At 36.9% G+C, this 24,709-nt stretch overlaps 1 protein-coding gene across 1 annotated transcript; it reads left to right on the top strand.

Annotated features, from left to right (window-relative positions):
- Nucleotide 1: 1 nt before the first annotated feature.
- On the top strand, nt 2-23,407 carry YME1L1 (YME1 like 1 ATPase). The gene is made up of 19 exons (XM_056335409.1): nt 2-216; nt 2,916-3,047; nt 5,498-5,660; nt 7,610-7,708; nt 9,417-9,526; nt 10,675-10,825; nt 10,917-11,024; nt 11,827-11,909; nt 12,768-12,858; nt 14,529-14,681; nt 16,020-16,152; nt 16,648-16,710; nt 17,146-17,258; nt 17,638-17,793; nt 18,502-18,653; nt 19,494-19,620; nt 19,721-19,794; nt 20,441-20,527; nt 21,608-23,407. Exons 1-19 carry the CDS (start codon nt 187-189, stop codon nt 21,749-21,751), a joined length of 2,169 nt encoding a protein of 722 aa, XP_056191384.1. The 5' UTR covers nt 2-186; the 3' UTR covers nt 21,752-23,407.
- The last annotated feature ends 1,302 nt before the right edge of the window (nt 23,408-24,709 follow it).

Raw genomic sequence — 24,709 nt, forward strand, 5'->3', positions numbered from 1 at the left:
GCGTAGGGCCTGGTCACTGCCGGCCGTTGGGGGCGGCCATTTTCCTGAGGAGTGGAGCCGTGGGGCTCTTCCGCTGGCGGCGGCGGCCGCAGCGACTGAGTGGCGGAGGCCGACAGGCGGGCACGGCTTCTGCGGCTGGGCTGTGAAGCGGGAGAGGCGGCCGTGGTCGCCGCCCCCGCTGGGAGGATGTTTTCTTTCTCAACCGTGCAGCCTCAGGTGAGGGGGCTGGCGGGGCGCACCCGCGGCCGCCCTGGCCCGTGGCGGCGCCCCATTCGCCGAGCTTGGGGATCCCGCTCCGCCTGGCTGAGGTCGGGGCTCGTTTCGTGTCTGGGTGGGGGCGGCGAGGCCGGCCGGAGGCTCTGGGGAGGCCGGGGGTTGCGGGTGGTGGCGGGAGGAGCTGAAGCCCTGGCTGCCGGGTTTTGGGGGCTTTGCAGAGCGTCGGCCGGGCGGGCTGTAGCGACCGGGGGGGCGGGGGCGGGGAGAGGGGCGGCTGGGGGCTGCAGCGGCCTGGGGCTCTTACCTGAGAGAGAAGTGTGTAAATGGAGGAGGGGGGAAGGTACAGTAAAAGCTTGTGAAATCTGAAATGGAGGAGTAACTTGGGGATGGGGCTTTTTAGTATCTGGTTTTATAGTGGAAGCAAGGGGCGGCGATGTTGCTACTGCCAAAGTGAAACTGCGCTGTTATTTGTCACGGATTGTTGTGAAAACCAAAACAAAATTAATTGGAAGAGTTAGAGGGAGAAGTCCCTCAATCATTTGTTGCATAGAAGTCCGAATGCGATCGAGAATGCATCTTCTATCAGTGACTCTGATGGGACTAGTGGATTTTATGGACTTTGATCCGAAGCAGTGGGTTTACATTTGTGTTGGGGGGATGGTATGTGATAGTTTTATTCCATACTGGAATTTGGTTCTTTCTAGAAGTGGAGAATGTGTTGATTGCTTTTGTTAGTGTAGTGAAATGACTGAACTTGTGATAATATTTTTCGGAATGTGTCATTTCATCTTTTCATAGCAGGAAATGCAGGAAGAAAGCTTTGTTAGTTGTTGGGTTGCTGGCTTTGACCTCTGGAGGCTTTATGGTTTTACCACAAACTCCCAGAGTTTAATTATAATTTTGGACAATTAATTCCGAGGCAGTTTTCATGTCTCACAGCATTGTCTCTCTTCTGTCTGGTCAACACAGAGATGGAAGTTCTCGCAGAAGGATGTTCCTGGGTGGAGAGGCTTAATTGGATATTGTTCCAGCAGCTGGAGTTGCAGCACAACTAGTTGCATCCCTAGTGAAGTGTAATGAGGTTGAGGCGTTTTGGAAGTGTTGAAATTATTTGTACCATATAGTCACAATAGACACAGTCATGTGCTAGAGGAGGAGCCCTGACATGTGGTGTGCCTGGGCTTCTATACTGATTCATGAGGTGGTGTCACTGAGTTGAGGCGAGTGCTGCTGAACTGCAGAATTGACTGTTATATGTGTATATGCATTGTATAGGTTAGTTTTGATACCTAGGTCTGTTGCTAACGTGGGATCCCAAGGAAGAAAACATAAAGGGAATTTTTGGGAATAATTTGTATGATGCAGGGAAAAAAAATAAGATATTTCCCGTTATAAAAGTATTAATTTATAGATGAAAATAGGTGTTTTCTTAAAAATAATATAGTAGTCAATAGTATTTAGGAGCAGTGATTTCTGAATTAGTAAGATGTTAATAAATCCTCATGATTCAGTGCTACTCAAAAGCAGCCACTGAACTTTCTGTTCAAGTTGGTTCAAGGGGAACCAGCTTGATGAGATCTGTTGCTTGGATATCTGTCTAGGCATAATCTAGAATTTACCGTTGTAACATTTCATATTAAAATCTGAGATTAAGGCCTACCGCTAAATCGATGGAGTAACTCATTTACCATTCTTTGTCTGCTCATGTTGTTTAAAGAGCATTACTTCTTTTCTGTGGCTGTGTTGTGAAGTCATATTAGAATGGTGATCATAGTTTTGTTTTGGTAGACACCAAGACAGGCTCAGGATTGTTTTAAGCAAATATTTCTTACAAAGAAGAGAAAGCTCCTGAATGACAGTAACTGTAAACAGGTTTTAAACATTTCAAGAGTCGTGTTAACTGGCAGGCTTTTCAGTGTAGAAGTTGTTTGTTACCGTTTTTCCTCTCTTTTACTCCCTATATTGACGGTGTTCCTTTTTTGTGTCTTTTATTGCTATGTGGGGAAAAAACACCTATTTAGCATGTAAGACTTGATTGTGATGGGGGCATGGTGGCTACAAGGGAAAAACAGTTTCACAAAGCTTTGTATTTTATTTGCATTAAATGATTGTTGAGTTTGTTGCTCTCTTCTGACAAATATTACATTCCTTATTGTTCTGCCATCTGGTTGCAAGAGCAAGTATCTAACACAGCAAACAAGTGATACATAAAAAACAAACAAAAAAACCCCATTCTGAAGGCAGTATTAAGTGTGGTAGCAATTTTGTTTCCCTGCTGTTTCAGCTGAGAGCAATCTACAAGACATTGTCTAAACATTCTGTTAAGTGCAAATTGGGGGTACTCTTTGCATCTCCTAAGTGTCAGTGATCTGTACCTACTCCATATTTGCAAAACTAGTGATTATTTTCTTTAAACTGTGCATATGTTTGAAAACGGGAAATGTAGCCTTTTTTCCCCTTTCTTTTCCAAGCTTTGTGAGGTTTTAATTTGTCGTGCATACTTAAACTTTCTTTTTTCTTTAAATAGAGCTATTGGCTCATGCTGTGGTTGAAACCAAGTTCATGTGGTTTATTATGAAGTCCTCAGCTAAAGGCAGTGTACAAGACATGCAGTTGTAAGCCAGGGTTTGGAATGGAGATATGGTTAAATAGTTCAAACAAGCTTAAATCATTGTCTGATTTCCCCCCCACCCCTCCAGGCTACTGTTCCTCTGAGTCACCTTATCAATGCCTTTCATTCACCAAAAAGCTCCACTACTACTGCCAGCACAGCATCCGTGCAGCCTGTCCAGAGGGACACCACCCCGGAGCATGATCCTCAGAAGAGCGAGGTACTAAAAACCTTTGGAGAAAAGTGGTGGTTTGTTTTTTAATTGAATTAAATCTGAATAATATCAGTTTAAGTGAATTTAGTGTTTGACTCGTTTTATAAAATAATGTGGCTAAACAAAACAGAGTCAACACATAGAATATAACTTTTGACAGAGCTTCAGTCAGTGCTTTGGCAGTAAGGATTCTACAAAAATACAGTATTTCATGAATCAGAAAAAAAGCTAGTACTTGCCTCAGTCGTAATTTGCAAATGGGGAGAGGATTTGTTTTCACCTTCAACCTAATGTTTCTTGCTCTAATGTAACAGTAACTTTTCTGTTATATAACCCCATTATTATCTTTCCATTCAGTTCTAGCAAAGTTTGTTTTGTTATTGCTTGTGAGAAAAGACTGTAACTTAAAATATGTTAAGAGGTTTTGAGAGATTAAGTAGCATATTTGCACGTTTTCTTATTTTTCTATTAAAATATCTTTAATTATCATTATGTATTTTCTGATCTTCATGCTGAAAATCAAAATATTGAAAGTGCAAAGTAGTATCAGATCTTGCCACTTCTATTGTAGCTCATCTCTTAGAACAATTTTTATAACTAAGAAAATGTGTGGGAGGAAAAATGTGGAATTTCTCACTAACTGCTGCAGAACTTCGGAAATCAGCATGGATTGTACTAATCATCCCTTGTTTGTGTTGTGATTCCATTGTTTTCTTTTTTGTGTATGATTCTGTATTTGCTTCTGGTGATAAAAATTAATTTCAGTGGGAAATCTGGATTACTGAATGAAACTAAAGTGTGTTTTATTTATTCAGTTCTGTGTTCGTCTTCCTGCTCAGCAAGAGAATATGGTCTCCTTTAAATACAGAGAGCTTTTCACATTTAGTATTTTCTCTCTAATTCATCATACACCTGTGGTCGCTTCCTCCTAGCATGACAGAAGTATAAAAATAATTATTTAAAAAGTGTCTCAAAGTATATTTAAAGTTCTTAAAGCAAGTTGATGAGACTGTAGTAAACCTAAACCTAAATAAATGTTAAACTCAAATTTAAAACTGGCAAATAATGACATAATACAATATTGCATAAAGTTGAACTATTAGAATGGCAAAACCCCATTATCTGAGAACGTGAAGCTTCTCTGCTGTGAAGTTAAATATGTAATAGAAAGTAGTAACCTCTTCTGAAAGGCCATAGAAAATGTTGTGGTTTTTTTTTTTAACCCCCACCACCCCAGCATTTCAGTAATTTTCCAAGCAGTTATTTAGCTGAAGTAGGAAGGCTTAATCTACGCCTTTAAACCATGTGTAAATGTCAAATGGTGTTTAAAAATTTATTTGTACTGATTTTGAGTATGTCGACCCAACACAATGTTAAAATTGTGTCATTAAAACAGAATACTTATGAAATCCATTTTAAACTATAAACTTTGAATATCGTGGTATACTGTCCTAAAAATGCTTCTTTTGATATTTTATTCAAATATTTTTCATGTATGTCTTCTTATTGGAAATCTAGTTTCACCTTAAGTAGATCAACATAAAGCTTACGTAAAAATAATTTAGGATAAACAAAAATATAATCCATAATGTTCAAACAATGAAAAATTTAAATATCTGTGCATATACATTTAGAATAGAATATTTACTTCTCGGTTAAGATGATGTTACTGCAGAAGCAGTATTGAGAGGCTGATAGGTATTTTAAGAGACCAAAGCAACACGTATTTTTGAAACACACTCTTTGAAAAAAAAAAAGATTTTTTCCTGGCTGTAAAGTACAAGATTAAAATTACATTGATCAAAGTTACTTCTTTAGTAACTCAAGTTTATGTGCGTTACCTCCTTGGTTTTTTCGTAGTTTATTTGCTTTGTAGGAAATCCGAGATCTTAATACTTACCCTTTTCCCCATAGAAACTTTTGTCTTTTGTTGTACATCTGCGCAGCTTGTGGCTTTTTAAGATTTTAAGTCTGGGTATAGTTTCTAAATATCCAGTTTTTGTTCTGCAGCCCTATGCAAAAAGGCTAGCCAAAAGTTGGGGGGATTTTCCTGTTTGCTCACTTGCATGAAATATAATGGGTGGCTATTGCTGTACATCTTTCCCCCTCATGTTCTCCTTTTGCTCCATCATAAAGAGTTGGAAAACTGTAATTTTTTTCTGTGCCTACTTCCATCAGGGAGCAGGAAGATGTTAAAAAGAATGAATTGGGAAGAAAATACGCCTGTCTTAAATGTGCTGTGGCAATGAAAATAACAATATATGCAAATGGAAAAGTTATTGTGCAGTGACAGTAGCAAATTTTTAATTGTGTCCTTTCATTCATCTTTTAGAAATTTTTTTTATTTCAGTCTGAGCTGTGTAATATAGCTGCTGCATCTCAGTTATTCTTGATTTTCTTTTTTATCCCTAAAGGTGATGTTAAGTAAATTTTGAACATTTATTTCTGTTTTGCAGTCCGTACTTAATTTAAGAGATCTGGGATTATCTGATTTGAAAGCTAACCAGTTCAAAGAATTGGTGAACAGGTTGCTTCCTGGCTACTGTGCAGAAAACAAAATCTCTTCGCAGTGGCATACATCGTACATCTCTGCTGAGTCCTTCTTTGAAAATAAGCACGGTATGTTTCAGAGCAAAATGGCTATGAGAATTTATAAAAGTTAGATTATAAAGGTGAACACAGATACTCTTTAGTTCAGTCTCTTGTGCTGTAGATAACTCATAGTTTAAAAAAATCTGTATGAAAAAGTATTAATTTATTTTTTTATTGTATACAGGTTGTCTCTAGAGTGGTGCTCTTGAATCTTGGGAGTTTTAGAAAATCAAACCCAGATTTTGGAGTTATTTCTTTAAATTTCAGATTTGAAGTTGGCTGCTATAAGACTTGTCAGGACTCAGCTGTAGTGCAAGTGCATTATCTCATAATGATGAACCTGAGCTATGAATTTTTTCACCAGTTTGTTTCACCAAATAGAGGAAATTAATTTTGCTAATCTACTAATGTGACAGTCATTAACATCTCCAGTTGACATTAAGTGCTTCCTTTTTTGCTTGAAGCAACATTACACAGGGACGTTAATTAGAAAGGAATTCAGGGTGCAAACTATTAACAGTTCATGTAGAGTAATTTTTCATTGCTGACATAAACCAAGAGTGGTTCTTTACAGTTAAAGATGGTTTTATGGGATTAGTCTAAAATACAGGAAGCAAGGCCATTGCAGATGCTCAAGAATGTGTTAGAAAAAGAAGCATATACCTGACACTTGAGATGCCTATATAGTATTGCAGCTGGGAGGAGTGTAAGAAGGATACCTTGGGGCTACAAAAAAATTAGCCCATAGGGAGTTTCCTAAATGTGAAGAAAAAAGTTGCAAATGCTTCAGAGCTTTGGTAGGTTATCATGGAACCATCAGACTGGTTGTTTCATTCACAGTTGAAAAGGCAGAGTTGTAGTTGGAAAACTGTCACAGACAAGGGACAAATCTTCAAGAACTTTTGTGTAGGTGACCCTGTATGCTATGGATGACACTTACTATTGGTACGTGTATGTTGTACGTAAAGTGAGGAGAGTATTTCCGGTTTTTTTAATTAATGTGTTCATAATTATAATTGTGTTATATTAGCCAATATGCAGTGTTGTAGAAGATTGTGGAACATGCATTGTAAAATTAATAGTTGGTTTTTTTCTCCTTCCCATAGGTCTTCAATATTTCAGTTAGCTTGTAAACTGTTCTTACAGTTATAGAACTTCAAAAGATTTAGTAGGAACTTTCAGAGTTCTCTTTTGCTGTCCTAGATGTATCTAACTGATTTAACTTTCTCAGAATGTGTAAAATAAACAAAAAACCTGCCCGTTAGCTTATGAATTACTATGGAAGTGAGGTTATGTAGGCCTGGCCTCGATTTTTTTCCCCTCTCTCTCTGCAGGTCTCTAATGTTATTTGAATAATTCTTACCTGCTAAATGAGGATGAGTTATTTGAGCTTTTGGTAACAACAGATAAATGACAACCCTTTTCTTGTCTTGCAGTCTATAGCGTACTTGAAATATTATCAGCATCACTTTTTCACTGTGATGCTCTTTTATTTCTTCCTGTTTTGCATGAGGACTGTACAATTAAGTAGGCTTAATATAGTAAAATGTTTTCATATTTTAAACATAGTGTGTTTTAAAACGTCTGTCAGCAACCCTTTCTTTAAAGTCTTCGAAATCGAACGATGGGTTGAATGCTGGTCCTTCAGCTTCATTAAAGTCTTTGGATTCCTGTCCAGTCTAGATAATTTTGTTTAGCTCTGTACAGATGTGCAGAGTTTTCTCTCCTAGATACAGCTTCAAATTCAAGATTCTGGGTAGCAGTATTTTTTGGAAGTTCCAATTGGGAAAAATTCTGGTATAGTGAAAAGTGCCTGACATAGGTTACTGCAAAGAAATTAACTAACTAATTACAGATGCCTGAAGGACTTTAGTAAAATATAATATTTAAGAAAGAAAAAACAATCTGTGTGAGAAATAATGTTTAGTTGCTGTTTAATATAGGGTATATTTAAATTTTGCTGTATCTTTTTACAGGTTTTGTGGATGTTTTCAGTTCTTTACGCTCATCTTGTTTGTACAGACAGCATCCTAATCCCCTCCAAAATTTATGTTCAGATGTTCGGTGTTGGCCAGGTATAAAACAATAAACTACACTGTTTTTAATCTCTATAGTATCTTTTTATTCTGGGAAAGTATTTTTGCTTTTGTCTTAGAGATGTCACTCAAGAAATACCACTAAACTTCCAGGAGGAACTCTATATTGATATAAACACTTTAAATCGTGAAGTTATTCTTGCATTTGAGTAGTATGTTTCCAAAATGTAGTAAACACGATGTAACTATAGAATCTTGTTCAAGGATGTTGCTATTTGTGGATTGTATTCTTAAAAGATGATAGCTGAGCTGACTACTTTTGAATCAATAAGTATGTTGAATCTAGTATTCACCCAGATTAACTTTCTAAGGTGTTTGACTGGTTTAAACTGCTTCTGGATGTATGATGGGTAACAACAGGGCTGCATTACTAAGAAAATAATCAGGAGCTCAGGGAGTTCAGGTATTATCCTCCGTTCAGTTCTTCTGGTGCTGCTTCTGGTACTGTGTCTGGTTTTGTCCCATGGTTAAGAGAGAGACGTTAACAAAATGGGGATAGCCCAGTGATGGGCCACAAGGAAGGGTGCAGATTTACTAGTGTTTGATGTATAGGGGAAGCTGAAGGATCTGAGGTTTTAAAGTTAGCAGAAGGTAAGGTAAGGAGTGATCTAATGGCTGGCTGAGCCATGTTAATTACCCTTCTCTTGTACACCTCAGAGGAGAGGCAACAATTACAAGTAAAAGCAAAGCAAATTCCCATTGGAAGATTTTCAATGGCTAAGTTCTGAAACAAATTGTGTGAAGAGGTGGTGTTATCTTAACCCTTGGCGATTTTCGAAACTGAGCTGGATGGAGGTCCAGAACTACCTGATTGAATGTTGAAGTTCAACCTTTTTTGGGCAGGGGTTTGACTAAATCACTTCCAGAAGTTTCTTTTTATCTGGTGCTGTTCTATGGTAACAGAAGGCTTAGTGAAAGCTATGTAATTGACTGGTAATTATTTTAAAACATAGTGATGAAAGATGGTATATTCTTAGCTTTTGTGATTGATGTGATAAAATCTCCATTGCAAGGTTTTTGATGCGATAGAAGATGACATACACACAGTGCTGTAAGCTCACAGTGTTTAAATGGTTGTTTCTTTTGTCAGTTTCTTAAATTAACAGCACACCTAAGCCATTGCACATCTCTTGAGGGCATCTTAGCAGCTGAGCTTTTAGACAAAGCTTATCTTAGAACAGGCACCTGCATTCCCATCCTTCTGGATGTTTCATGTTTGTCAGCCTGCCCGGATTGAGTTCAGTTGTATGTCTCTTCTATTCCCTGAGATGGTGATGGGGTTGGCCAATTATCTGTGATGCACAGCATGAACTGATTATTTTAACAAAAAAAAAAAAAAAAAAAAAAAAACAAAAAAAGGGAAAAATATATTGCAAAACAGTAAGCAGTCTGCTTGCGAGTTTAGATTACAAACATATTTGTGATCACCTAACTACCCATTTACAGTACTAAACTTTATTGGTTTACTTATTCAGTTTATTACTGTTAGATCCAGAAGCGTCTGTCATACAGTTTGTTTTTACTACTTTGGTCAGGCATCTTAAATTGCTTTCTACTGTGGATATGTCCAGTTCAGTCTTGGTAGTCTTTTTCATATAATACTTTGTCAAATTTTGTAATACTTTTTTTTTTTTTTGTAGTGGTAGTAATGGATAGTTTTTAACATTTTATTATTGCTACTTTTAAGTTTATGTACAGTCACGGAACTTTAAGACTTTGAGATCAAGAGCAAGACGTCTGCAGTCATCATCTGAACAATTCACAGAAACAAAAAATTCACTTTCTTCACTTTTGAAGGTAAATATGAGTAACATTATGAAATTGTTTTGGGGTTATTTGGAATCTTTTTCTCTTGAATGAACCTTCACAATTTACGAAAGGTATTTTGTTCCACTAGTGTGAAGAAGTTTCTTGATTCTAAAGCTTGAGCTAATGACAACGCACAGTTTTTCTTATTAATACACAGATTTGCTTCATATATTATCAATACAAAGATTATTTGAATCTTTTAGGAGAGTAGCTTCAGAGTATAAAAATGGTTTTAAGCTCTAGAAATAAAATTTTTCATATTTTTGTGGTTTTGTTAAAATAGCTTAGAATCTAAGTGTTTAAACAGAAATACAACTAATTTAACATACAAGAAGAATATTTTTCCAGCAGTTTAGCATGTGATTAACATCTTAATAGATTTACTTGTGGCTAGTATATTTGTAAGATAAAATTTTTTAAATCTGTTGGTTTTTAGGGGTTACAAACTCACTTATATACTTTTAATTCAGCAGATAACTGTTCAGGCTTGGGGTAGCAAAGCACTTAACAAAACCAAGTTAACCTCGGTACTCTTTGCTTCTGACTGGTTGTACAGAAGTCAGGCTAATTAAAGCATTTGATCTTTTTGCGTATGCAGATTAGCTTTGAATTCTCCCCTTCTGGGCATATGAGGTTTATTTTATCTGTGGACTAGGTATACTGTGGATGGAGATGAACCAGAGCTAGCTCCATGCAGTGCTGTTCTTAAATTTGATAGGGCATATGAGATTTATTTGATTAAGCTCTATGAAAACTAACAAAGATATTTCATATTTGGAAATGATTTTTAGTTGACTTCACGAATTTTTATTATTTAAGAAAAACTTAAGCATAATTTCTCCCACTGAATCCAGTGTACAAAGCTAGTTCTGTACAAATCTGCCTTAGGCTGCATTTTCTGTTTGGAACTGGGGTCCAGGAGGGCTCTGAACCTCAACTGTTCAGCAAAAATCAGGGTGCCCCTGAGGCAGCCATTGTGATTCCATGCTGAAGGTACTGCTCTGTGTTGTCAAACTAACCCCATAGCACCTGAATTATATGCTTTTTTTAATTTTATTTTTTCCCCTCACCCAGGCTAGCCAGGTATTAAGTTAACTATGTATCAAAACTAAGTGCATACTAACATAATATTTTAGGGCTTTATCCTGAGAAAGCGAAGAATCGATGTTGAAAACTTGGACGCGCTAATGAAAACAAAAAACATCCCAGAGGCACACCAGGATGCTTTTAAAACTGGTTTTGCAGAAGGCTTTTTGAAAGCACAGGTATTCCTGCAAAAAACACTTGGTAAGTTGTTTTGGTTCATGTGTCTTGTCTTTGCATTCTGAAAGTAGTTCATTTTGGCCCATGTTAAAACTTTTTTTGTTTTCTTTTACAGATTCCTTGAGAAGATCACGTTTGCTTTCTTTCTTTCTCTTTGTTCTTTGTTTTTATCTTGCTATATATTCATCATTTTTACCTGGGAAAGGTTCCTTCTCTGATGCTGGTTAGTTACATATTTCCCCCCCACCCCACCCCCCACCCCTCGTTTCACTTTGTATTGTTTCTTCCAGCAGGTTCAGCACAAAACAAATAAGTTTTGACATTATGATTGTTTTAGGATACCATTTCAATGTATGAGTGAGAGAGAAGAGCTCGTTACTGCTTTTTGGCTACAGCCTTTCAGACAGTAGTGTGACAAAATGTTTATAGAGACAAAAAAGTTGTCTGTTAGTATAATTGTTTTTATTCTTTTGGTGAAACAATTGCACAGTACCAAACAGAGAAGTCATGAGATGGTTCAGCAATTATGTATTTGTCTCAGATAACGCATAATCTATATTCAAGGTTAGCAGTAGGCAAAATGGTTTGATTTTTATTTATAATCACAGCTTAGTTTATAGCAACTAGGTACTTGTATGGCCAAATTGTCATAGAAATCTGTTGGAAATACTGGAATGATCAAAAGCTGAGCTAATGTAAATGGAGAATTTCAACTTCATGGAAAGTTACCATCTAGATCTCAAGAAAGTTAGGGTATGTGCAGAAACACTGAGGGAGAACTTCTGGCTTTGTGTATGTGCATGGTTTTCTGTACTACAAGTAACTGAAAAGCACTTACATCACTGAATTAATTGTAAATATTTTAAATATTTTTTTAGTAATTCTTTTCTTGCTGGGCACTTGTAAATGGAAACATGCCCTTTTAAAAGTGGCTTAATGGTTTGCATTCAGGTGCAAAGTTCAGTCTTGGAATGAAATGACTTCATGTGTAAATTTATTGTTCATCATCTGCTGTTTGCTATTAGTACGCTTTCGAACATCAAGTATCTTTGATGCAGCAGTTGATCCAATCCAGCTGAAAAATGTCACCTTCGAACATGTAAAAGGGGTAAGTTCAAAATTAAAGTGTGTGAGTTCTTGCTTAGCTAATTGTTGTGAGCCTGAAGAATGTCTTACTCTGTTCAAGGAATTTCTTTGTATGAACTGGAGCCTTATATATATTGACCACTGCAAGATCAAGGAGGGGTTTAACCACTCTTGTTCTGTTTTGTGTCTTTGTGGCATTTAATACTTTATAAAAGGTGTACTCTCAACTTGTTGAATCACATCTTTAAAGGCTAGGATAGCAAAAGGTAGGCCATAAGTATCTATGTTAATTTGTGTTTTGCAGTAGTTGACTAATACAAGAAGATGGTAATGCCATTTGATCATTTTTTCTTTTGGTACCATCTCTTTTGGATGTCTGATACTAGGACAGGAGATACAGAGATTCCCAGAAAGAAGTGGGCATGTTACTGTTGATTGGATAGATTTATTTTTTTCTATTCAGCTGCTCTTTAGCTGTCAGTGGCAAAATGAGGACCTCCCCCTCTCCTTCCCATTGGACAAATAGCTAGAATAATCTCTCTTTAACTAATTAGACTAGTATCTTCATGTAGAATTTTTGATGCTGTGCTTATCTTGTTGGACAGACCTGGTCTTGAAATGTTTGTTTATTCCTTCAGTATTACTGACTTTAGTGTTTACAGATTCCTATGAACAGTTGTAGGAGATAAAGTTCAATTCAACTCATGGACACTTGGTATCCCCACAGATTCTGTGATACACTTTTATCTCGTTTTTCTGTTGTGTATTATTGATCAATACACAATTAGAGACTTGTCTAATACAAAACTGTCCTATATAAAAAAGATGCAGTATTTTATAAATGCTTAGTTATATTTTGTGACATGTTTTTAATGTGTAGGTTGAAGAAGCTAAACAGGAATTGCAAGAAGTTGTGGAATTCCTGAAAAACCCACACAAATTTACTGTACTAGGAGGTAAACTTCCAAAAGGTAAGAATCATTGCTCAGCAGAAGTGAGTGGAAAATCATATGTAGCTGTAGCTTTGTTCTATACTAAATGACTAACTTGCAGACTAGCTTCTGAATATTTTTTCTTTAGTTAGGGAATCAAAAAAGTGTATGACCAGAATGGGCCTAAATACTACTGTGCATTTAGTTTGTATCTCAGAAAAGTAGTAAAATAATGTTAGACATAGGTAGGGGATTTCATTAATTGCTTAAAATATTTGAGGAGCAAGCGAATCTTCAAAGAGAGTTGTGAAAGGGTATCCTTTAATAAAGAAGCTTAAGTGAGGTGTTTGAGGGTGGGGGAGTGGAGGCTAAGGTAGTTGTTGCATGCATGCTTCCCATCTTACCTTCAGTTCACCATATATAAAAATTGGGTGTCACTGCCTGCCTCCACAAAAAATTTGAGGTTTCTGAGATATTCAGGTAGAAGAAGCAAAGATGCCTGAGTACATCTTGCATTTGGTAGAAATTCAATAATAACATTAAGGGTAATAAGCTATGGCAGCGCAAAGCAGTGGACTGTAGATTTCAGGCAAAAAGTCTGTCAAGAATCAAAACTTGTGTTTAGAATTGTTAGCAGCCTTATTTACAGGGTTAAGAATCGGTATTTCTTTGAAGTTCCAAGTAAACCTTTTAGAGATGATGTACTGAACTACAAAAATTCTTTTACTTTGTCACTGAATTTAACATGGTATTAAAAATAGAATTATTGATAAAGTTAATGTGTAACCGAAGTTAATGCCTTTTTGAGTAGAACTTTATGTAGCTCAGAGGTTTTTAGGGGTCTGTATTTTGGGTTTTTTTTCCCTCCTTCCTTTAACTGTCTTTATAAGGATATCTTTTGTTAAAGTCATTAGCTTCTTGTCCTCAAATTTTTTAATTCTGTTATACGTTTTCTCATCTGAGAAAGATCTGTAACTTAAGTTTAGTTTGGAAAACTTACCCAAGGGAATGTAAAAATGTCCAAAAAAGACCTTGTATTGTGCAAATGAGTATGTTGGGGTTAGGCAAAACTTACTGTGCCTTCCTAATATACAGTAGTTCTTTATTTTGAAAGGCAGGGATTTTTATGTAACTGAACTCTTAAAAGGCCTTTATTTCTTCCATACGGCTTTTGGCACCTTTAGTGCTTGCTGACTGCTTTAGACAGTTCAGAAACAAATGTTTTCATTTAAAAGGATGATTAAGCTTGATCATAGTAGAAGGCCAAGTGAATCTGAAATATATAAGCCTGGTAAGTCTGTTTCCTGTTAGTGCTCTACACTGGTTAAAGTAAATTACTAGGAATATTTTAATTAAAAAAAAAAAAAAAGTTCCACTTCCAGAAACAGCTAGGAAAATGTCAGTTTGGAGAAGACACTGACAGGGATACAGCTGCTAAACTCAACAGTAATTGTGTGGAATATTTCAGGCTTCTTTTTCTCATTGACAGTCTTAAAAATCTTTGTTGTTTAGACATGGATCAGTGTATCTAGATCTGTTGTAGGAAGCTTCTTCAGGCTGCGTGTAATGACAGTATCTGAAATGGGATGTTAACAGCTTTTTGAAGCCAAGTCTAAAGTATTTCTTCTAATGGATGGAAGAAATGGTACCTGTGTAAGACAACTGTGGGTTTGTTTTCTTGTTGTTTGGTTTTTCGTTTGACTTTTTAGGTATTCTGTTAGTTGGACCACCGGGTACTGGTAAAACTCTTCTTGCACGGGCTGTAGCTGGTGAAGCTGATGTTCCATTTTATTATGCATCTGGATCAGAGTTTGATGAGATGTTTGTTGGTGTAGGAGCTAGTCGCATCCGAAGCCTATTCAGTAAGTTAAATATTTGTGTTTTGAAATCTTTTTCACATGCGAGATTAAGTATTCAGTGTTGTTTACAAGGTTTGATTAGGTACAGTTCTAGTTACTGGGTAGTAGTAGTGTATGAGGATAATAAAACTTTAATTGCTTAGCTAAGTCTCAGAATTCTGTGAGCATCAGTTAACTGTAGAATCTTGCTGGCTGTCACATGAAATTGTAGCAAAATTTATAACTGATGTTACAACGCTCCCAGAGAGAACAGAATTAATTTAATTAGAAATACAATGTCCTATAAACTAAATGGAATATTTATTATTGTAATTTACTTACTGTCATATGTAAATTATTTTAAGTTTGAGTAAAATAGTAAATTTAAGATAAAAGATAGTGTTAACAGTCTCAATTACTTCCCTCATTTTTTTAAATCCTGAATTGGAGCTTTACAGCATCACAGTGTAGCACTAAGCTGCGATTTCCTTTCTTGCACCCATCAACAGGCCCAGAATAAATAGCATTGTAATGAAACTTTTAAAATTAATGTTTAGATTGATAACTTCCACAGAAGAGGCTTTCCGTTTTAAGTATGCAAATAAATATTACTGGGGAGGGGGAAATCCACTTACAATCAATCTTCCATTTAAGAGAGAGTCAGGCAGGCATATACAATGTAGAAAGTAATTTGCCTTTGTAGAAGAAATGTGACTTACATTTTGCATCCTTTCTATGTGAAGCAGTGTGTGTTGTACCTTCAAATGTGCATTTCTTCCTGTTGACTATGGAAGCTTCGGTGACTGACTTGTACATTAATAGCAATTTACAGATATATCTAGCTGGGTGAGATGAGTTGTGTCCTGGTATGCATGTACCAGTTGATGGTCTTAAACTTTGTTGTTGTATTTTTACTTTGTGTTATTAATACTTTCAAAGTTGAGGGTGAGGTCTTCACTGTTAAATAGCAAGCAGGTTCTATTAAAATAAGTTAGCATTTAGGCAATCACATTTCATATTATTTTTATTTAATAGGTCAGTGTTCTCTACTCAAGCCTATGAAATAAACTTACAGGAAGTTGATATAAAATACAATTAATTTCTTAATCTATTTCACTAGTAATTTCTTGTAGCGTAAGAGTAAGATGATGTAGAGATGAAGAGCCTTGCTTCTCTTTGTGTCACTTCATTTCCAAAATAATTTCATTTCTTCTAGGCTAAAATCAAGACAGTTCTGGTGATGTTTAATGGAACACTTCATAATCCAAGAGTAATAGGAAATAGTAGAATCCTAAATTACATGATACGCTGTCTTTTCCTTTGTGTGGTTGAAGTGTCCTTCTGCTATTTTTCTTTTGTTAGGGGAAGCAAAAGCAAATGCACCATGCGTTATATTTATTGATGAATTAGACTCTGTTGGTGGGAAGAGAATTGAATCTCCAATGCATCCCTATTCAAGACAGACCATTAATCAACTTCTGGCTGAAATGGATGGGTAAATATATGGATTCTGAGGGCACAGAAGGTTCTTGACTGATATATTTTGGATATTTGGGTGTATTTTTCTTCCTTGACAGCCTTGATGTTTTTTGTAATTTTTCATAATGCTTTTAAGGATATAAATTTAAGATGCTCTTATGACCACTTTCTAGTACTATCAACAGTAGCATTAATGGCCTTGCTGTAAATAATATACAAGCTTCTGAGTTGAGTAGCTCAACAGCTGCAATTATTTTAAATAATTTCTCAATTTTTTTTCTTAGGCTGTCTATGTACCTAAAGGAAGAAGTTCCACTCTGAGATCAGGGCATGTTTTTAACCACTTACTGGGTTAAATGTGGTCATTCTTGGGTCACATACTGTGATTTGATGGTGTATTTTTGACTGGCCACTTGAGTGCATCTGAAATAAGAAATAGAAGTAGTTATTGACAATAGGTTAAATTCTGTCTCAAAAAAAAAAAAAAATTCTCACCCTTTTTTCCGTACAGCTTTAAACCTAATGAAGGTGTTGTTATTATTGGTGCAACAAACTTCCCTGAAGCATTAGATAAGTGAGTATAATGTGTTATTAATAATTTTTACAAAGCATGTATTAAAAAAAACCCCAACTCCACCACATGAACAAAGTTGCTTTGTGATAATCTTCAGGTATTACAGTGTTATAGCTCTGTGTGTGTGTATATCCCACTTAAAATGTGGAGAAATAAGTATCAACCTTTTAAGCATCTAGTATTTCTGGAAGTTTTTCTGCTTAAATCGACCAGTTGCATTCCAACGTAAAAACCCCTTTACAGTGGGTTGGTAATAAACATCTTTCATCTGTCGTTTTACAGACAGGTAAGAAAAATGTCTTGTTTGCACCTGTGTGCCAGACATAGTCTGTGTAGCTGTCTTTAGAAATATCAGGAGTTTTGCTCCTTATATATATTAGTAACAGTTCATTGCAGCATTTTTAAGTCAATGTATTAAATTGCCTCTTCCCTTAGTGCATTAATACGTCCTGGTCGCTTTGATATGCAAGTTACTGTTCCCAAGCCTGATGTAAGAGGTCGTACGGAAATTCTGAAGTGGTACCTTAATAAGATAAAGTATGATCCATGTAAGTAAATACTTCACTGTAATGTATCTTTTTATGTAACAGTTTTTATACTGGACCAGCCCACTGCATGTATTAGTCCTTTATTCTATCAGCAGTTGTGGCTTTGCCCTGTGTCTCGGTAAAGAACAGGAAAATTGTCTAGTATGCAGTATTATGACAGTTTCCTGAGGCAGCGCTTCTTTCCAGTCCCCGACGGTTCAGTATCTTAAGAATTAGTCTTCATTTCTTCTAAAGCTGAAACATTTTTGCTTAACACATTATTTTCAATAGAACATGATTCTTACTTATAATTTGCTAGTTTCTTGATATTTCTTTGTTAGAAACCTTTTCAGGAGCAATATGGACCCTTAATGGCAAGTTTGTTTGTTTTTCCCCACAGCTGTTGATCCAGAAATAATTGCACGAGGCACAGTAGGATTTTCTGGAGCAGAGCTTGAGAATCTTGTAAATCAAGCTGCCTTAAAGGCAGCTGTTGATGGAAAAGATATGGTAACCATGAAAGAACTTGAATTCTCCAAGGACAAAATTCTAATGGGTAGGATTTTATGCAAAAGTCATACATGTGTTACAGTATATGAGGGTTTTCTTGTGTGATTCAGTCCTTTACAGAGAAAAAAAGAAGTGTTTATGCTGTTGTTTCTTGGTTTGTTGGTTTTTGTGGGGCTTTTTCAAGTAAGTTTCCCGTTAGTTAATATTGACTAGAACCTTTTGTGACCGGAGAGTAGTAGGTAAAATCTAGTATGGAACACATTCTTTAAAACTTGATGCTTCTATTTAATCAAAACAGCTGAATGTTGTACTTCAGCCTAGAGGGAGGCCGTGGCCTGATTTTTTAATTTTTTTTTTTACCCTTCCCTTACTTACTTTTAAAGGAAAGAAGAGAATAAATGAGCAGAAACCTGGAATTCTAAGTAACTTGTCAAGTGATAACACAAAACTTAGACATCTGAGACACAGAGTAAAAATCTGGGCTGTTCATACTTGAGAGAAAAAAAATGGGATTTTCTCAGATATGTGAACTTCATTTTAAATCTATTCCTTTAAAAGCAACTTGTTTGTAGAGTATATTGAGGTCCATTTTAGACATTAATACCCTACTCGTAAACATTTTGCACTTACTGAGCGTTAGTTAATTTTGCTTGCGTGCTGTTCCTCAGCTACTTTGTGCCTTGTTTGAGTATATGTAATGTGTGAATTGTGGTGGTCAGCTGTACAGAAGTTTAATAATGTTGCTCTGTTTAAGGACCTGAGCGCAGAAGTGTAGAAATTGATGAGAAAAACAAAACCATCACCGCTTACCATGAATCTGGACATGCTATCATTGCATATTATACAAAGGATGCAATGCCGATCAACAAGGCTACAATCATGACACGAGGAACAACACTTGGACATGTGAGTATTGCTACAGTTATTTGTTGGTTTAGTGTTGTTGAGGAATTTGCTGACAACACTATTGGTTGTAATTATGTTAATGCATGTTGTAGTATGTCAAAATACTTAGTTATGAGTAACCTCTTGGAAAACTCGTGGGTCATCTTTTCTGTGTGATAGAAAGCTCTCTTCCTTCATTTTGAAATAAGACCAGCGTATGCTAGTATAATAGTTCATAGGCAAGCGAAGAAATGTATGTTGATTCTGCTGCAGTTAAAATAGCACCCAACAACAAAACTTTGAAGAATGGAAAGGACTGGAAAGTAGAAGCATTGCTCAACTGTACTTCTAACACACGCATCCTTTACCAAGCTGTTTTTTGTCCAGCGTGAGTTTTTCTAAACCTAAATGATTACCTACCTTGTTTCTAGCATAGGTATCCCTAAGTTTTCTGTTCTGCCTTGAGCTGCCAAGCATTTGAACAGAAAAATATCTGTTGAACTTTATCCAAGTTAATGTGTTCAGTTAAAGAAAATCATTGGCCTGAATCCTCCAGGCGGTTTGGTTTGTGCTCAGTACAAGTGTAAGGAGAAATGGATAGAACAGATTGTTCTATTTCTTTTGGTGGTAGGTTTAAGTTGCTTAATTTTTTGTGGTGCTCTGTAGGAGGCCATTTCAGCTGGTAGACTGAGCACCTCTGAGCCAACATGATGAGTGTGTAGACTAGGAGGAGGCCCAGAGCACTAAAATTGTTGCTTAAAAGCCTTTATATCTGCTTTGGATATAAACAAGAATACTTTTCAGATTATTTCAGTACTACTTCTGTTTATTGTTACCTGACCATAGTTCTATATCTTACAGGTATCTTTGCTCCCAGAAAACGACAGATGGAGTGAAACTAGATCCCAGTTGCTTGCACAGATGGATGTCTGTATGGGAGGAAGAGTAGCAGAAGAGCTCATATTTGGAAGTGATCACATCACAACAGGTCAGCAGATTGTAGTTAAAATAATGTTTTGATCAAAGCTTTGGACTGGTATGTTTTAACTTGGTTTCAATAATGTAATTTACATCTGTTTGCTATCTAGGTGCTTCCAGTGATTTTGACAATGCTACTAAAATTGCAAAACTAATGGTGACTAGATTTGGAATGAGCGAGAAGGTAGTATCACCAATCCTTAAATATTTATATCTTAAAAAGACAGGTTCCGTAACTAAAAGCCTATTTGGCTGTCAGTGATCACAGAGACTTAAGTAGTTCTGGCAAAAAGGAAAATAAGCTCTATGACTGGCTCTGCTAGAGAGAACTCAACTAGAAAACCTGTATATTTGACTGTTTAAAAATTACCTTGCAAGATCTTCACTGCAAAACTACCTTGAAAGTTACTATGTCTGCAGAAAATGTTTATAATAAAACCAAACATTTTGGAATTGAGGATAATCTTGGGTTTTGGGGTGGGGGTACGGGTGACAACATCAAGTTTTCTAGACTTCTAAAGAAACTTACCTAGACATCTTCATTACCCATTAAGTGTTAGCAATCTAGGGATTTTGTTTTGTTTTCTAGAGAAGATGTTTAATCAGCATCTGTACTCTGACCTATTGAAATAGAACTCTGCAGTCACTATGTAGTTGATGAATAGGCTTGTTTTGTGAAGTGCAAGTACTTCAACGTGCATCATAATCTAATAACGATTTTATTTGTTTGCACATGGAAGTAATAGATGAGGAAGCTCTTGCAGTATTCTATGTGCATTATTGCAACAGTGAACAGATAACGATTGTATTTTGTTGCTGCTGTTGTTTAGCTTGGTGTTATGACCTATACTGATACGGGGAAAGTTAGCCCTGAAACTCAGTCTGCAATTGAACAGGAAGTAAGAACACTTCTACGGGTAAGGTTCTCTCCCTCTCCACTCTGATACATCCATTTTGAGATGAGTTGAGCATCAGTTTACTTGATTATTCGGTGTGGTAATGTATACTGGTGAAAGTACACAGGTGAATGAAAGTATTCCCAAGTATTTCATGTAGCTGTAACTTTGAATCTCTGCATATCAAGATGTTTTGGTGATTATCACACACAAGAAACAAGTTGGTGGTGTTGGGTTCTTTGATATACTCTTCAACATTTCCTCTTACATTTGGTCAGTGTTTGTATTTTGCCTATTCAATTGACAGGAAACAAAGTATGGCTACAAATTGTTTTAGATCAGATGTGAATGTTTTGTGTTATTCCCACAGTTCATAACTTGCAGCTAAAGCATTTTGTATAGAATCAGGAATGGCCATATCGGATCAGAGAGTTGCCTTTTCCAGTATCCTGTTCCTCATGGTGATCACTGTCAGGTGCTTAGGGAAATTTGTAACATTTGATAATCATAGAACTTCCAGCTCACAGTTGTAGTAATCTGAATTAGTTTGGTACAGACAGGAGAATTATATCACAACATTTAAACAATTAACACTTCTGCTGTAGCTGTTTTTGAGCTGACTTGGTTATGTAAGAATTACCTATGTAGAACTAAAAATTAAAGTTGAAGCTGGAAATGCCAGCAATGTGTACCCATTTGCAGTAACTTGTTGGGTAGCTTTCAGCTTTCTAAAAGTACATAATACTTAGTTTTATAAGCTTTTAAAAACTGAGGAGTATTCCTTGAATGCTGTTGCATTGCTCATAATGTAAAATCAAATTTATTTAACTTAACTGGCAAATTTTCAAATCTAGTGAGTCTTTTCTAAGTTATATGTAAAAATACTAAGCTTTGTCTCAGGACTTTTTTTTTTTAATTAATTATGCCAGCTAGATTTTAAATCTTCATGAGACAGGAGCTGTGCTAGCTATGAAATACAAGGCACAACTTTAAATGTTTGTTTCGAGCTGTATTTACCTGGAAACAATTTTTAAAGTGGAATCTTGCTGTTGTTTTTTTTCTAAAATCTTAAAATGTCTTTCCACCCTTTTTTAATATTAGGACTCATACGAGCGAGCAAAGAACATCCTGAAGACTCATGCAAAAGAACACAAGAATTTAGCAGAAGCTTTATTGAAATATGAGACTTTGGATGCCAAAGAAATCCAAATTGTTCTAGAGGGAAAAAAACTAGAAGTAAGATGATAACTTCGGGGATACAGTAACTGATAATTTGAAGAATGTACATCTAGCAATGCAGTAGTCTTATGCAGCATAGCCTTTTTTTCCCTTCCTGATGTGTGTATGGCATTAGTGACACTTTTAATATTCTGTCTCTTGTGAGCTTCTGTTACTCATCTATTTGTTGTGTCTCATTGGGATAAGGCACACAAAATAAAGCAAGTTCCTCATCCCTTGCTCCCTGTACTCTTCCCACAAGAGGTTATTTAGAAGGATGAAACTCAGGGCTGAGTTGAGCATTTTGGTTCAGTTGAGTGTGTTGAAGCTGAGAAGAAAGACATGCAGATACACCGGTGTGTTTTGGCATAGCTTCCTGGGTCACACTGCTACATGTGCGTCTGAAGTGATACCCCACAATATGTGCTGTAGAATGTTTTACAGATAATGACAGAGCAATTTGTAAAAGAGTAGAATGTAGTCTTAACTCATGCTTGTGCTCTGTTTGAGGCTAGAGATCACTTTGAAAGAAGACTTCTTATTTAGAAATGTAACAAAACATCTCTAAGAAAGCAGCTGCACAGTACATCTCTGTTAAAGGGAATTGTGGGAGCTTCATGTTAGACAAAAACATTGTGTTTTCAGTGCTCTTGGGGTTAACATACACACATGTATGGCTGGGAGAGAAAATGCATTAAAAATGCAAAACCAACAGGCTAAACGTGCCTAAGCCTCTTCGGACCACGTTTTGGGCAGAACCATGGCAGGGATAAGAGAAATACCTGTGACCTGATGTGCTGCTGACAAGATTCTTAGAATTCTTATTGCTGCAGTAGATGGATGACAGTGCTTTTACACTGCTGGAGATTCTACAGAACTGTTTTCTACTAATACTATGTTATAGGCGTTCGATAATCCAACAGATAATTTCTTCAAAGAGGGCAATACTGCTCACTAAAGAGTAGTTCAGAAAATGTTTGAAGCATGTGTTGTTTCAAATAACGTTCCCAGTTCTGTTCTACAATAGAAGTAGGGAAATAAAACCTTTTCTTTGAACCCTTACAGAAACCTCTGGAAATTCTAAGATAATAAGAAAAAGTTTTTGAAAACAAAAGCAATTTCCAGCCAAGTGGAAGTGATTGCTAGCAATTATATGCCAGTATTCTTTTGATCTCATGGAACTGGTGCTTAGGAATAACACACACTGATCATAATGTTTCAGCGCAATTAATTGTTGACTCTTGGGACTATAAAATTCTGTTGCAGAGAGGGCCTTTATTAGCATATGAATGTTGAAGGTCACCATACGTGGATATTAAAATAGTTGGGCTTGTGCCAATAAATATGAATGGAAATTGGTAGCTATACCTAAAACTTAGAAGTAATACCATATTTTAGAATTTTCTGAGTGTAATGCTTGATTTTAACCTAGTTTTTTAGTAAGAGCACATGCATATTATTTTTCTTTCAAAACCAGGATAACTCTTTATTTGCCTATTTTTGTCAGCTTACTTATAGCGACATCCCAGTGCAGTGTGGGAGAACTTCCAAATGTTATAAAACAGTATACCAAATGTCTAGGCTGACTAGTTAGTTGTACACGTATTTTAGGAATAAGCCAGCAGAAATGCTGCATATTTGGCATCTGGTTTTGGAGTAATAAAGGTTAATTTTAATTATGCATATTGGTTTTCTTTTTATTCACTGTAAATTGCTATAGAATGTAATAATCAAGTTCCCTAGTATGTAAATTGAGGTGTATAAAACATTTAAACTTGTAAATAAATTCAAGAATTATGGCAAAATAGCACTTTTTCTAATTCGGTTTCTAGGGGATGTTCTCCCTAGAAATGCAGACCTTTTTTCAATTGCTGCTTCAGTAGTGGGACTTGAATGGGAACTTTTCCAGCTAAATAACGTGAATCTGCACTTAGAAAGAAAAGCAATAAAACTTTTCATTTTTGAAGTCAGTAAAATCTATATTGAATGATCTGATTTGGGTGGTAAGTCCTTGAGGCCTAACTTTTTTTTTTCTCATTCAAAAGGAAGAAGTGAGCACAGTCTCGGGGAGGGTGGGGGGGTGGGAAGTGGTCTCTGATTGGGTCATGAAAGAAAGTTGTTACCTTTTACATTTGATAGCTAAAATCTATCTGCTTTCTGGCCATCTTAACAGCAGAGGTGTTACTGAAGAGTTTACTGTTATACCTAGATGGTTGTGTGCATGCAGTACCTATGGGGTTTCAAAGAAACTTACCGATGTAGGCATTGGGTTTGACCGCTGGTGGTTTAGGGGTACATCTAGGAGCTGAAATTCCTCTTCACATAGTTGTCAGACAGAGGTAGGAGACCACTGAATAGGTTTACATGGCAAGGTTTTGCTAGCAGGAGGGCTTACAGGGGTGCCTTCTGTGAGAAGGTGCTAGAAGCTGCTTCTGTGTGCAACAAGACCAATGCCAGCCGGCTCTGGGACCTGCCAGTAGCCGAGGCTGAGCTCATCGGCAATGGTGGTAGCACCTCTGGGTTAACATTAAGACGACAGGAAAAAAGGCCAACCCTGTGCAGTAGAAACTGCATCAGAAGAGAGGAGCGAGGCTGTGAGAGCAGCAGCCCTGCAGCCCCCCAGGTCAGCGCAGGAGGAGGCAGGAGCAGCTCCAGGTGCTGGAGCAGATTCCCCGGCAGCCCCTGGTGAAGCCCACGGTGAGGCAGCTGTGCCCTCAGCCAGGGAGGTTTATGGTGGAGCAGATCCCTACCTGCAGCCCACGGAGGACCCCACGCCAGAGCAGGGGGATGCCTGAAGGAGGCTGTGACCCCATGGGAAGCCCGTGCTGGGGCAGGTTTGCTGGCAGGACTTGTGTCCCATGAGGGACCCACACTGGAGCAGTCTGTTCCTGAGGGACTGCACCCCATGGGAAGGACTCATGTTGGAGCAGTTAGTGAAGAACTGCAGCCTTCCCACAGGCTTCTCCACATATTGGAGAAGTTTGT

The sequence above is a fragment of the Falco biarmicus genome, chromosome 4 (genome assembly GCF_023638135.1).
Source record: "Falco biarmicus isolate bFalBia1 chromosome 4, bFalBia1.pri, whole genome shotgun sequence".
NCBI lineage: Eukaryota > Metazoa > Chordata > Aves > Falconiformes > Falconidae > Falco > Falco biarmicus.